The 15143-nt window shown below is 51.0% G+C and overlaps 1 protein-coding gene across 14 annotated transcripts in view; it reads left to right on the top strand.

Annotated features, from left to right (window-relative positions):
• Positions 1 to 15143, top strand: part of VGLL4 (vestigial like family member 4) — a 165657-nt gene that overhangs the window by 127997 nt on the left and 22517 nt on the right. Inside the window, exon 1 of one of the 14 annotated variants that reach the window (XM_022562841.3) lies at positions 6313 to 6341. The exons of the other annotated variants lie outside the window; for them this stretch is intronic. Coding sequence (XP_022418549.1) covers positions 6328 to 6341 — 14 coding nt within the window. The 5' untranslated portion in view covers positions 6313 to 6327. Of the gene's footprint in view, positions 1 to 6312; positions 6342 to 15143 lie in introns of those variants that run through there. 14 annotated transcript variants of the gene reach the window in all.

Below are 15143 nucleotides of genomic sequence, written 5' to 3'. Positions count from 1 at the left end.
TGGTGCCGTCCAGCTTAGGTATGTGATGACAGGATGGTGTGATCCCTTGAGCTGGGGCTGTAGAGTACCAGCTTTCCTGCTCAAGGCTTTCAGCGAAGTTCACTGAGGCCAGAGACGTTGAGGAAGCCCGGGGCCCCATTCTCCCTTGACCGTGTGCCCCTCACCTTCCTTCCTTACCCACCTCCTTCCCTCCGAGCTGTTTCTAGGGAGTGGATTGTCTCCACTTCCGTGTCCATTCCCCAGTCCAGTGCCGTGATCCGGACCATCAGCGTTTATGAAACTTCTCTCCCTCCCTCGCTGGTGCCCTGCTGGTCGCCAGATGCAGGGGGAACCTGATCCAGGTTATCTTATTTGACTTCCTGTTCCATGGAAGCCTCTTCTCCCTTGGTTTCCTTGGCCCCTTTCTTGCTTTCGTTGGTTCCCCTCCCAGTTCTCTGGCTCCGCCATTCAGGATCTCTCAAAGGCTTGTCATGAATCCATCCTCCAGGGCTCTGTCCTTCTCACTGCATAGACCCTGGAAAGAGCTCACATGCCAGCTCGTGCCTTGATTTACCACTAGAGGTGGAGGGTTCCTAGATCTTCATGTCCGGCTGAGGCCAAACCTCCACACCCACAGAGCCGCCTGCCTTCCAGGTAGTGTATGTGCCGCTCAGGCCCAGAGGTGCTCCGCCGGCCGTGACCTTATAGGCTGTTTCTCCTCCAGTGCCTCCCCAGGTCTGTCCCCCATCTTCATAGCAGGGCAGCCGTGCGTCTTTCCACTTGCCATGAAGTCACCTCCCCCTTGTTCGATCTGGTCTCCCATGTGTGTACTCTCTCTCTGCCCCCTGTTAAGTCAGCCTGCTGAATCTTTTCCACGAAGCTCCTGGCCTCGGCCATGGCTTAGACCCCCATTCCCATGGCAGTGCCCTCCCTACTGGTCTTGGCACTTTAGTGCAGAAGAAGGTTTCTGAAGTCTTCCTCTCTGTTGGGAATTCTCCCACGGCTCCCAGTCAGCTCCAGGGAGCCCTGAGCAGACCCCCGCCTGCAGGAGCTTCTGCGCTGCCCGCTGAGGTGCCGCCCACTGCGGTCCGTCGTCACTTTTCTTGCCTCCTTCTCTTGGCAAAGGGCGGTTCCTTCCGCTTCAAGGCGAACAGTTCTGTGCATAGAATGACCACACTTTGCTGTCCCTTGTTGTGTCTGTCCCACCGGGGCACCCAGCATAGTGCCCGATGCCTTCTAGGCGCTAAGTAAATGTTTCCATGAAAAACGTGCCACTCTGGGGGCACTGTCAGTGCTCTTCCCTTTGGAAAGGATGGTAAGAATTGCTTTCTTCTTTTTTTTTTTTTTAATTTTTATTTATTTATTTATGGCTGTGACGGGTCTTGGTTGCCCCACGGCATGTGGGATCTTAGTTCCCCGACCAGGGATCAAACCCGCGTCTCCTGCATTTGAAGGCGGACTCCTAACCACTGGACCACCAGGGAAATCCCAAGAATCGCTTTCAAATATGCAATAAGCCCTGAGTGGTACCACTTACTGTACTTCTGTTTTTTCTGTGTAGCCCTGATGTTTCATTCAGTGAACCCCTGGAACGGAGAATCCCACTGCCACTACCTGTCCTCCCTGAATCCCTGTTCCCCCCCAAACAGAAACATGCAAATCCCTAGTACCTGGGCACGTGCACACTTAATAATCTGAATCACTGGCTCTGCCTGAGATGCTGGCTTTGGATCAAATGCTGTTATCCCAGTGCTAACCCTGAATAATAAGCCTTCGGAGTTTATTTTAGGAATGGTTTCCCCCGCTCCTCCCTCTGTTTATATTTCTTCCTGTGCGTCTTGCTCTGATCCCAGTGTGAGCACCAGGTAAGGTGTATAGCAATGAGAAATCCAGTTCAGGTGGGTGCATCTCGCAGGTCAGAGGGATGGCCAGACACTTGTGGGTGTAAAGAATAGTTCTGTCCATGCTAGAAAAGCCAACAGATCTCTGCTCAGGTGTTTATTACTTCTGGAGTTTTTCAAATCTACCTAAAAAGTTCTCAAAGCCAAAGCCTTTTTCGACCATCTCATAATAGAGCTGTGGTGTGTATTTTATTTGTGTGCGACCACTTTGGGTGCTAGCTCTAGGGCAAGTTATGTCAAGTGACCGCAGCGCAGAGGCTCCGTGTTCTAACCGTGTAACACGGGTACATGGTGCTGATGCCCTGTGGCTCTGTGATTGGCACGTATTTCTTGAGAGCCTCCCTGGAGGGCACGGCAACATTCGCTGATGGGCAATGGCTCTGGCTCATTTTTGACAGTAAGATAAAATCCAGGTTATGTAGGATGACCTTCAGGCACTTTGGTGACCTGTCCTAAACTCCCTTTCCCAGAATTATTCTCAGTAGATGGCCCTCTTGGACTATCAATTGTCAAAAGCCTCCTTTACCATGATTATGTTTAAAAGAAGTTATCCGAATCCCCGCCATTATACGCCTTTGAGAAGCTCCACATGGTGTGAGAAGCGATTCTCCCCCAACTCACGGTGGGCAGTGTGGGTTGTTCACCTGCTTTGGAACTTCCATTCTGAGGCTCATATTTGAAACCAGCATTTTCACTGCCCGGGGCATCTTAATGTGTGCGGTGTGGCCCTAGCCATCTCCCAGCTTCCTCTTCACACCCCCTGTGTCAGGGTTCCCAGCCTCCCTGGTTGCCTCTACTTTAACTTAGATCTTTCTAAACATGCCACCAAATTTGGTGAGCGTCTGACCTGCCATCCTCCCTAACATTTCATTTTGGAAAAAGTTCAGATCTACAGAAACATTAAACAACTGGTTTAAAACAACTGGTTTAAACAACCATGAGCATCCACGTATCGTTCACTGGCTTCACTAGCTGTGAATATTCTGCCACATTCGCTTTCTCTTTTGCACGTGTCGTAGACAGTGATGCGATCTAACATAGTACATGTGTTCACTTTCGAGAAGGCCCTCTAGGGACGTTCTCCTTTACATTCAGGGTGCAGTTAGGAGCCACACATTGCATTTCGTTTTTGTGCCTCCCAGTGATCTTTGATCTAGGACAGCTTTCCCCGTGCTGCGGGCTGGATGGTGGTGGCGTTGGGGGACGAGGGAGGCGGGGTCCCAGGCAGGGGCGGCCCTGATATCATTCCTTGGGAAAGTTGCCCTTTGGAACCAGCCAGACCGACAGCAGGGGCCTGTCTGTCCACACTGGGAGGGATGACGTTGTACATGATAAATAAAGCACGTATTCAGGATGTGCATGTGGTTGTTACGTGGGGGGGAAGGGTGAGTTCAGAAATGGACAAGGCAGAGGGAGAGAAGTCAGGTTGAAGGGAGGAGAGGAAGCAATTGGAACAGGACATGGCTGAGCTGTAAGGAACAGATGTAAATGTCCCTGCCTGCTCCGAGATAACTCATCGACTTTTCATATATTTTTATTGCTGCCCCAAAGGCTCATTTCTGTTTTTAGCCAACAATCCCAGTGGTTTTACTTACAAAAAGAAAAAAAAAAAAAGCAACAACCCAGCACCTTCCCTCATTCGCTGCAAAGGTGGGGCCTTGCCCTATTCTCCTCCTCCCTAAACCTGCAAAACTCTAATGGACCGCTTTCCTGTGAGACCCTCCGGTTTCTTAACTATAATTGATTCGAAGCTCAGGTGAAGTCTCTTGACTGTGAAAACTGGTAGCATTTGGGGGAGTGGAGAGAGGGTTCTTCTAATTTTCAGTAGTGAATTTGATGTCTAATAAAACCGACCTCAGAATTTCTGAGACTTGATGTTAACTCCTTGGGGGTGCCGTGATGGAGACCTAGACGGTGGCTGTGGGGTTTCTCACCCGAACTTGGAGCGCCTGGTGGGCTGGGTGGGTGGCAGGGTCTCCCAGGCGGGCATCTTGCCTGGTGCGGGGCTTGGGGCAGGGGACGCCTTCCTCCTCCTGTTGCCCAGATCCCGGGACGCCTTAATTTTTCCTTTTTGAGCACTGGTTGTTTGACTCTTCTTTCATTTCCAAGAAATGTAGCAGAGTATCCTTCCAGTAAATTCCCCCACTTAGCCTAAGCTAGCAGGCCTTGTTTTATGTTGCTTGTGACCAAAAGAACTTCTTAACAAATACAGATATTGGGGCTGTTTACAATGTTTCGCTATTATTTGTGATACTTCTGGGGCCGTCTCTGTACATCCATTCTTGTTCACATCTCGTATTCCCCCTGTTTCTAGAAGTGGAATTTCTGGGTCGGACAGCGCCCATTTCTGCTTCCGTGCATCCTGCCAGCTCATCTCTAGTAGGTTAGCTGACTGACATTCCACTGGCAACTCTATGCATGTGCCTGTCACCCACAGCATCACAAAGGTGACTGTTAATGTGTATTTAATTTTTGCAGGTTTCATAGGAGAATCATTGTGGTAACTTGTCTTTTGTTTTCTTTCTGCTACTAGGAAACTTGAATGGTCTTTTCATATTTTCATTGACCATTTGGATTTCTTCTTTTGTGACTGTTTCTATCTTCTTCTTAAAAAAATTTAGGGCATTCATCTTCTATTGCTGTGCTGTAACTGCTTATTAAGGACCCTCCATCAGATGAGTTAGGAAAATAACCACTTTCCTAATTTGTTATTTGCTTTTCAACTTTACTGTGTTTTTGAAATCCAGATTTTTTTGAATTTGGAAGTGGTTGAATCATTAAACCTTTTCTTTAATGGAAAAGGCTTCTGAAGTGTACTAGAAAGGAGCGAAACGTGCTGCCTAGTACCTTGGGACACACGTCTAGGCTGTGTGTGTTGACGGTGGGATAATTGTATGTGCTTAATACATGTTAGTTGTGCAAGGAAGAGATGTATATTGTGTGTCTGTTGCTTCGTTCGTTCACTTATCCGGCACTTCCTGGGTGCCTGCTTCTCTGGCGGCATTGGGTGGGGGGGATGAGGGTGGGCGTGGAGGAGCCCTCCCGGGCCTGAAGAAGTTTTGGGGGCGGTGATGTGCAGGGCAGAGCCCCAGGAACGGGGGCCCTGCCACCCCCCACCCCCGCCAGCGTTTCTGGATTGTCTGCTTATTCTCCCCTCCCCCTTCGAGGACATTTTCCACCGTCGCACTGAGCATCCTGAGTGGGCAGAGGGCTTTTGGTGTTTGTTTTAATGGTCTCTTGTTGGGCACCATCAGCAAGCTCTGAAATCAAACGTTTCAATTCTGGTTTTATTTAACCATTTTACCAGATGTTTCCTGTGGTTTGATAGATGTACCATTTACTTGAAAGTTACACTCCTGAGAGTTTGAATGTTATGGACACCGTTGCTATAGACAATGATTCGGTCCGGGCAGGATCTGGGAGACAACTTTCGCATCATTTGGGGGTTGAAGATGTGTTTTTCCCCAGAACAGTAATGCCGTCTTCATCATTGGCTTTTATCTTCCCTGTTACTGTTCTGATCTCTGGTTTATAGGAGGCTGTAACCGGTTGCTCGTAATTTATTCCCCTCGACACCACTGTGCCGCCGCGGGTAGTACTTTCTGAAAGCAGCTGGACCCAGGTGCATCTAGGTTTTTTCTGTAAAACTCACCTGGGTCGAAAAGAACTCAGGTGGTGGGCAGGCGAAAGTTCGAATTGGCCAGAAATGGGACTGAGGCTGGCTCCCGAGGGCTCCCTGATGCTGGGCGGGGTGAGAAAGCTGCAGACGTGGCATCTTTTGCGCCCACCCCAGGCCTGTGGAGACAGACCCGGGACCGCGGTGGCACCTTTACCGTCCCCAGCTCTCTGCGGCCTCAGCCCCCGCAGAGCGGAGCCTCTCAGCCAGGCTTCTGCCGACGGGAGGAAAGCAGAAGGAAGTCGCCCCCTACCAGGCACGAGGGAACCTGGGGCATTTCGACCCTCCTGCCGTGGGGGGCGCGGGCGCGGGGGCGGGGGAGGGGACCTTGCGGGGCGGCGCTGCTCCTCCTCGCCCGCCCCCCCCCCCCCCCCCGCCCCGGCAGCCCGCCGGCCTCTCTGGGTTCTGCTGGGCCTCGGTTTAGAGAGTTTTATAAAAGCCTGATGTTCTGGCAGACGGGGAGACAAAGAAAGAGGAAATGGCATGCTGTCCTCCTGACAGCGGATCTCTTTTCTCACGGACTGGGACCGTAACGGTGCGTGTCGCCTTCTGGCAGGAAAGCCTCTGTGAACGAACCTCGGCCCGGCCCGGCCCCCGAGCCTGGCCCTCGCGCGCGGGCGGCGGCCCTTACCTTGCCGCCTCCCCCGGCGGGGACTTTTATTCTGACGAGCCTCCCGCCCATCCAGTTTTGCGCCTGGACCGCCTGCCAAGTTTGGGAGGCCCAAGGCTTTCTTGTGGGAGGACGCTGGGCTGTCTTCATGCTCTTTGGCAATGATTAAAGTGAGGTTAGTACCAAAAACCCTTTCATTTTATTCCCTTATCCTTGCTTTTGCAAACCAGATGGCAACCCTGTATTTTCAGCTGTAATTAATTTAAACTCTGCGGCAGCAAGGCTGGGAGAGGCGGCAACTGCCTGTGCTCAGAAGGGCAGCAGTGACTTTCCTGCTCATCTCTCTTCCCTCACCAGGCGGCCCCTTGTCCCAATCAGATCCCCGTCGTATCCGGTTTCTTCTGCGAGAGGGCTCTTAAAGGGGCCGCAGCCCCGCCGCTGTGAGCCGAGGGGTTAACGCAAATGGGTAATTGTTGCCTTAATGGGGTGGAAGCAACCAGGTTCCAGGTGACCGCTGACCTGCTGTTGCTGGGCCGGGCCATCACTTGACCCACTAAAGACAATGATGCATAGTTGGTGAGGCTGCAGCTTCGGGGAGGACAGGGTGCGTTTTCTTCCCACTCAGTTCAGCCGCCAGGATCGCTTCCAGAAGAGGGGTACGTTTTATGTTTAACATTTATTCTTAAAGAAAATGACAAGGCAAATAAAAGCACTTGGGCACAATTGAAGTCTGGAGGTTCCGACCTCAGCTGCGTGACCACTGCCCTCCGTGGAGAGGGTGCTGGAGGCCCTCCTCTGTGAGTTGCTTTAGGGACCCACTGGAGAGGAGGCCCCTCCACAGGCCTCAGGACATGGGGCTCTTGTCCCATCTCTCGGGAACTTGCCACGTAACTCGTAACTCGGCGAGCGGCCTCCTCCCTCCTGGCCCTGAAAGGAAGCTGAGGTTCAGATGCAGACTGAGAGGTCTCCGGCCTGGGAGCCGGTGTCCAGGCGCCCTCACCTGTCCGCACAGCAGGCCATTTGAGGACCACACTTGCCGGGCAGCGAGGAGGGGCTGCAGACTGAGGCAGATCTGTTAACAATGACATGTGTGCGGGACGCTCTGTAGAACTGTACGCTGATGTGACACAAATGGTAGTAGCTATTACTGTTCTTAACACTAGCCATCCTTAGAGGGCTTGAAATCATATTTAAAGGCCCATAGTGAGAAATGAGAACCGCAAATGTGTAGCCTGTGAGTCTCCAAATGCTCCCCGGCGCTGACCACACCCCTGACTGCAGTCCCCGAGTGTGTGCCTGGAGCTGCAGGGTTGGGTGAGCTGGTGATGGGTGGTGTTCGTTTATTTACCTTTTTACGTCAAATGCTTACATTATTCTTCAGCATTTATCTCATGAACCACTTGGACTGTGTTTACAGAGACTTGTGTTTGTGTTGTTGTTGTGAGCCAGACCTATCCTTTTGGAAACCTATCATTTCTCTCTAGTAGAGAGGGCCATTGACTACCAATGATTTGTCAGAATGCCTAAGGACTGAGAATTACACACAGAATTACCGTATGATCCAGCAAGTCCACACAGGGGTACGGACCCACAAGAAGTGAAGGCAGGGAGCTGAAACCGGTATCTGTACACCTGCCCATGTTCACAGCTGCATGATTCATGGCAGCTGGAAGGTGGGAGCGACCCAGTGCCCGTCAAGGAATGAATAGATCCATACCATGGAATATTATTCAGCCTTAAAAAAGGAACGTGCGGTCCTGGCACCTGCCACCGCGTGGATGAACCTTGAAGACGTTTTGCAAAGTGAAATGTGCCAGTCACAAAAGCACAAAGAGTTTGTGATTCTTCTTGAGTGAGTGTCACATGCGTAGGAGCAGTGAAGAGAATGTGGTTGCCAGGTGATGAGGGAGGGAGAACCGGGAGTTCGTATTTAACGGGTACAGAGTTTCACTTCGGAAAGATGAAAAGTTTCTCCATATGGGTTGTGGGGATGGCTGCCCGACAGTGTGAATGTGTTCAGTGCCTCTGAGCTGTATATTTTCAAATGACTAAAATGGTAAATTTTATGTGTATTTTGCCACAGTTTTGAAAAAAGATTAAAAAACCTTCCAAAGACTAATGATTAACTTTGGTTCAATTGAATAAACAATACCGAATCTATTATGTGTTCAGCCTTTGTATTCCGTGCTCGGCTGGGATGAACAGTGTGTCAAGAGGGGGTAAGAACTTGAAGGACAGACGTTCAGCTCTCAGGATGTGAACATTTGGGGCCTCATGGGGGGGAGCGGCAATGTGAGGACTCTGGGGCGTGGTCATTTTAATTTAAAGGGTGGTTGGGAGTCACCATTGCCATTTGGTGTGGGAGGTCCTTGTGAAAAGGAAAGGAGTGCATCACTTGAGGTATCTGGGGATGGCAGTCCTGGATTCTCCGAAGACATTTTTAGAATCATCCACTCAGGAGTTTGCGGGGGAGATGCCATTTCAGTGTTGAACAGTCATGAGGTTCCCCTGGGTTCCTTTTCCAGGTCCCAGGTTTGGGATTAAATATGATTTTAATAGCCAGATGTTAGTGACGTTACAGTAAAACTAAGCAGACACTATAGGGAAAGTGAGTTCTCAACTCTCTGAAGAGTTGGAAAATAAGAGTATTTGTCAAGAAATGCATTTTTGTACCTTGGAAAACGAAGTAAGCCGTCAGTATTGGTTTTTATAGGTCCCTTGGGAACTTTGCTTCAAGAATAGAGATTGGTTGGTAATTTGCCTATCAGTTGCCAATACATTAGTAGCCTTTCTAAGCACCGGAGAGTCCTCGAAATAACCTTTAAGAAATTCAGATCGTGTTCTTACCCTGTAATCTAAGTAAAGAGAAACAATGGCTTAGCTAACCTCTTCCTCTAGTTTTCGAAAAGATGGAGTTCAGCCCAGACCATACGGATTCTCAGAGGGAATTAATTCAGTACATAATGTGGTCTCAGATGCAAGGTTCTGAAGGCCCTTTAATAATGATAATTTTATTACTAATAATCATAACTAATAATTTAATGGTAACAGTAGTAACTATTTTAAAGGATATTTGGTAGATGCCTCAGGATCTTCTATTAAATGAATATTTAATCACTTTATATACTCAGTACTTAAATTCTAAAACTTTTTAGTATAGTTTTATAGTAACTTAATTCAGTAAGTAATTTAATTTTGCCTGCAGAGTTTCTGATGTCAGTCAGGGTAGGTGGGTGGTTTTAAAAGAAAAACTGGCTTTCTAATTTTTGTTTAGTGTAGAATGAATATGTTGAATTAGAGCTTATCCTCTATTGTCAAGAAGTCTACAGCTCCAAAATATACAAACAGCTCATGCAGCTCTGTATCAAAAAAAACAAAACAACCCAATCAAAAAATGGGCAGGGCTTCCCTGGCGGCACAGTGGTTGAGAGTCCGCCTGCCGATGCAGGGTACACGGGTTCGTGCCCCGGTCCGGGAAGATCCCATGTGCCGCGGAGCGGCTGGGCCCGTGAGCCATGGCCGCTGAGCCTGCGCGTCCGGAGCCTGTGCTCCGCAACCGGAGAGGCCACAACAGTGAGAGGCCCGCGTACCAAAAAAAAAAAAAAGGGCAGAAGATCTAAATAGACATTTCTCCAAAGAAGACATACAGATAGATGGCCAAAAAGCACATGAAAAGCTGCTCAACATCACTAATTATCAGAGAAATGCAAATCAAAACTACAGTGAGCTATCACCTTGCATCATTCAGAATGGCCATCATCAAAAAGTCTAAAACCAAATGCTGGAGAGGGTGTGGAGAAAAGCGAACCCTCCTACACTGTTGGTGGGAATGTAATTTGGTAACAGCCACTGTGGAAAACAAGATGGAGATTCCTTAAGAAACTAAAAATAGAACTACCATACGATCCAGCAGTCCCACTCCCGGGCATGGATCTGGAGAAAACCATAATTCAGAAAGACACATGCACCCCAGTGTTGATTGCAGCACTGTTTACAATCGCCAAGATACGGAAGCAACCAAAATATCCATCGACAGATGAATGGATAAAGGAGACGTGGTGCATGTATACAATGGACTATTACTCAACCATGAAAAAGGAACGAAATAATGCCATTTGCAGCAACATGGATGGACCTAGAGGTGATGTCATACTGAGTGAAGTAAGTCGGAGAAAGACAAATATATGATATCACTCATACGTGGAATCTGAGTTTTAAAAAATTGGTACCAATGAACTTATGTACGAAACAGAAACAGACTTACAGATATCGAAAACAAACTTATGGTTACCAAAGGGGAAACATGGGTGGGGGGAGGGATAAATCAGGCACTTGGGATGAACACACACCCACTACTATGTATAAGTAGGTAACCAACAAGGACCCACTGTACGGCACAGGGAATGCTGCTCAGTATTCTGCGATAACCTAGATATGTGTTTAACTGAATCGCTTTGCTGTATACCTGAAACTAACACAACATTGTAAATCAACTATACTGGGATAAAATTAAAAAGATAAAGAAGTCCACAGAATAATTTGGAACTGGTTACTGCCACCATCGGGGCTGGACGCTGGGAAGGTACTTGCATTCAGGTGTAGGAATGCGACTGTGTGGGTATGTGAAGGGCAGGAGGGAATTGCAGCAAACCAAAGAGCACAGGGAGGAAATGTGCTGCTCTGTCTTTGACAGACATTCGCATGGGATGCGGACGTGTGCAGTCACTCATTTATCTCTCTCTTTGGCCAATACAGGGTCACAAGTATAGCTGAATTAGGAGGATTTTAGGAGACTACACGTTACTATGGGACCAGGCTGCTGGCAGAACTGTTGTGTCTTGGGTCTTGCCGTTCTGGGTGGAGTCCCAGTTGACTACAGGTCTCAGAATCATCCTGATTTCGATACTCTATTCTGTTGACCTTGGTTCTTATTAGACCTTCTGCACTGACTTTTGGTTTAAAATGTGCTATGTAAATTGAAGGGAGTTATCTTTCCTTGTGTGCTCTGCTCTTTAGATGTCCTCTGGAGTATTATACATGGTTCTGGGTACCACACTTAAAGATGGATGTTACTTTGGAGAGTGCTTGGAGGTGGGTGACAGGATGGTAAGGTGTTAGGATGGTATGAGGGTCATTGGGAGGGATTCTTGTTGGGTGAAGAGAATTCTGGGCATGGCAGGGCTGACACAGAAGCAGTTTTCCAGTAATTGGAAGAAGAAATAGACTTCGTTGAATTTTTCCAAAGAGCAGACCGTCAATCAAAGAATCGCCCTGGAACCTCGATAGTAGGGGAGGGCCTTTCATTGAACCCTTCCAGGAGTTGAGTGAATTCCGTGGAGGGGGAGTAAGCGAGCACCCTACCCTGGGGGGGTGTGAGAAGCAGCCGCAGGGCGTCATGTGAGGACGCTGCTGTTCGCACCCCTCTCTGGGGTTCACAGCCGTCCCAGCACGAAGCTCTCTTCAGCTCTCTTCCTCTGAGTGGGACAAAGCTTCCACTCTCTTCACTAAACAGTGTGTAATGTCTTCCAGCGATTTGCCACAGAATGAGGAGCAAAAGCTAAGAGTGAGCCTTCCGAACAGAATCGGAACTTGAATAGAATCAGAAAGCGGGCCGCCCCCCCCCCCCCCCCGCCCCCAGAAGAAGGGAGCGGAAATGGCCCTGGAGGTGTTTGCAGACCACTCCTTCCTGCTGGCCTTGCGGGGACTGGGATTGGTTCTCCAGTGACCGTTGGTCCAGATGCCGCCCTGGAGCTTCGTGGGTTCCTGTCTTATTCAGACCAGTTGGTGCTGCTTTTCCCTAAGAATCCGTTTGCTTTTTGGTCGGTTCATTCATGAATTAGATACTGTGTGTCGGGCACTGTTCTGCATGCTGACTCGTGGGGGCTTGGGAGCAGGGCACTGGGCAGGAGGTCTGTGCCTCTCTGGGACTTCCCTGGTGGCGCAGTGGTTAAGAATCCACCTGCCAATGCAGGGGACACAGGTTCGAGCCCTGGTCTGGGAAGATCCCACATGCTGCGGAGCAACTAAGCCCGTGCGTCACAACTACTGAGCCTGCGCTCTCGAGCCCGTGAGCCACAGCTACTGAAGCCCGTGCACCTAGAGCCTGTGCTCCACAACAAGAGAAGCCACCTCAATGAGAAGCCCGCGCACCGCAACGAAGAGTAGCTCCTCTTGCCGCAACTAGAGAAAGCCCACGCGCAACAACAAAGACCCAACGCAGCCATAAAAAATTAAAATATAAATAAATAAATTTATTAAAAAGGAAAAAGCCACTCTGGACCTTCTCTGTGGGCAGATCTCTTAGCGTCACCCCTCTCTCCCTCACCCAGCCATCCCAAGTGGCTGGATAGCCAAGCAGAGCAGTGCCGCAGTGATACCTCTGCTGCTGTGCAGTGGGAGAGACGAGCTGCCCCAGGTTTGTGTGCGTTGCAGACACTATAGCTGTTGTGCAGAAGGAGAGACATGATGTTTCTATCCCTCCTCTGGTGCAGGGACTTCGATGCCAAAAACAGAAGAGTGGTTGTATTATTTTTTTTTTATTTTTATATTTTGCGGTACGCGGGCCTCTCACTGTTGCGGCCTCTCCCGCTGCGGAGCACAGGCTCCGGACGCGCAGGCCCAGCGGCCATGGCTCACGGGCCCAGCCGCTCCGCGGCATGTGGGATCTTCCCGGACCGGGGCACGAACCCATGTCCCCCGCATCGGCAGGTGGACTGTCAACCACTGCGCCACCAAGGAAGCCCTGTATTATTTTTTAATATCATTCATCAAGAGGATACATAATGACAAAAATGACTTACACATTTAGTAGCAGTAGGAATTTTAAATTAATTTGTATTTTATTAGTCTCAGCCACATCTCCATTCATTTGAAATGAATGAGTGTACATGTGTGGCCCACGTGATCCGTTGAGTCCATAAGCAGAGCTCAGGCTGCACGTGGTCCCGTGCTGCGCCCGCCGCCGGCAGGTGGATGCCCGCCGCTCTCATGGCAGCCGTGGCCCACCCAGGTTGGGGGAGGAGGGGCGAGGGGCTTTCCCCGTCGCGTTCTCAGGGTTGACCTCTTTTCTAAAACTTCAGTTTTTCCTCTCATCTCAGCTAATGATGGAAAACATGCACAGACTGTCTTAGTCAAAGAAAACTAGTCTCTTATTTTCACAGAGCTGAGCTGCTGGGAGAGGGGCTCCGGGTGGCGGTCTGACGTCACGGGTCTCGCCCTCTCTGGGCAGCAGGTTGGGGAGCCCTGACTCCCCAAGCGAAGAAGGCCCGAGTGCTGGCCCTGTTCTCGGAGCCGGAGCACAGCCTCTGGCTGCCTGGCCTCAGGGCCCACCGCGAGGAGAAGGGAAAGCAGAGGCCGAGCAGACGGGCCCGGACCCTCCCACCAGGCCTGCCCCCAGGATGACCAGGGAGGAAACCAAGACACGAGGGGAGCGGACCCTGCGCCTGCAGCCGCTGAGCCAGCTGAGGAAGGAGCCTTAGCACAGACCGACGCTCCTGCCGCGGGGCCATCACATCCCGAAATCACGTTTATAATAAAGATCCCAAGTCACCAAGAAAGGAAAGAAGTCAATTGTAGGATGTTTCAGATGGGTTTCTAACTACAACACTTTTAAAATACCTTGTGTCTTAAGGCTTACACGTCGGTTGTTTAGAAGCTTTACGGAAGTGGCCGCCGTGGGCCCAGGTGACGGCTGTTGGGTGTCCTGGGTGCCCTGGGTCCCCACGCGAGTCTGCGCAGTGAGTGTGCCCGAGGGAAGAGAGACCCACCGTCTGGGGGACAGAGCAGGGCAGGAGGAGTAGCCACGAAACGTCCCCTGGGGCTGGTCCCCTGGAGGGGCCCCTGAGGCTGGACCCCTGGAGGGCCCCCTGGGGCTGGCCCCCTGGAGGGTCCCCTGGGGCTGGCCCCCTGGAGGCCAGCGCAGCCACGACATCTCAGGGCTGGAGACTGTGGAGCCGTGGGCGGTGCTGTCTCAGTGCCACTCCGTCTTGAGGGTGGCGACTGGAGACCCTTGACTCAGCTACAGAGGCAGAGCCCAGTGAGGACGGCCGAAGCCTTCCTCAGACACGCCTGTCCTCTCCCCTACCCAGAGCTGGTCACTCTCCCTCCAGCACCGAACAGCGCGCAGGAGTTGAGGCAGGAGGGGGAGTGCTGGCCTGATGGGAGCCCCCGTCCCGCCCCCGCCGGCCTGTGCCCTGGGCGCGCCTCTTCTCAGCTCCGTCTCCCTCCTCCTGCCCTGGGTAGGGTGCGGACACCCCCGAGGCTGGCGCGGCCGTTGGGGAGAGAAGGCGGGCGTTGGACGCAGCTGGCCCGGGCCTTGGGGTTGGTTATCGACGGGCCCATCCGCGCGGGACTGAGGAGAAGGTCTGCTGGTTCGTTCAGTCTCTACCTGCAGCGGTCCTGAGCTGGACGGCTGGGAGGATGGCTTGGCCGATGAGGGTCTGCGGTCCTGTGCGTCGGGGCGGGCGATGCCTTTTCCTGGCTTCCTGAATTGCACTTGGAGGAGCAGTCGGGGGGGCAGCTGGCCCTCCAGCTTCTCACCGGCAGGCCTGGCCTCACACACTTTGTCACCTCAGTGCTGATTAAATGTCCTCGTGATGACAGGCATGTGTGACAAGGACACCTCAGGTCCGGTGGATCTTAGGGGCCTCTGAAAATGTCCAGACCAAGCTTCAAAAAAATGGGTGTCGGGGGGAAGAGATTAATTACAGATAAAACAGAATAAAACATGGATGTGGAGAATATCTAAAGAAGTAAAAGCATTGGGGGTAAAAGCCATGGAAACTGTATTAGTTTCTGGGGCTGCCATGACCAAGTGCCACAGACTGGGTGGCTTCAACAGGAGAAATGTATTTCCTCCCAGTTACGGAGGCTGAAGTCTGAGATGGAGCTGAGGGCAGGGTTGCTTCTTCGAGCGCTGTGAGGACCGCTTGTCCCAGGCCTCTCTCTCAGCTTCCGGTGGCCTCGGGCATTCCTTGGC

This window comes from Delphinapterus leucas, chromosome 10 (assembly GCF_059928025.1).
Source record: "Delphinapterus leucas isolate spDelLeu-1000000601 "Yukka" chromosome 10, BTC_Dleu_Yukka2, whole genome shotgun sequence".
Taxonomy (NCBI): domain Eukaryota; kingdom Metazoa; phylum Chordata; class Mammalia; order Artiodactyla; family Monodontidae; genus Delphinapterus; species Delphinapterus leucas.
This window is presented reverse-complemented; position numbering and strand designations above follow the sequence as displayed.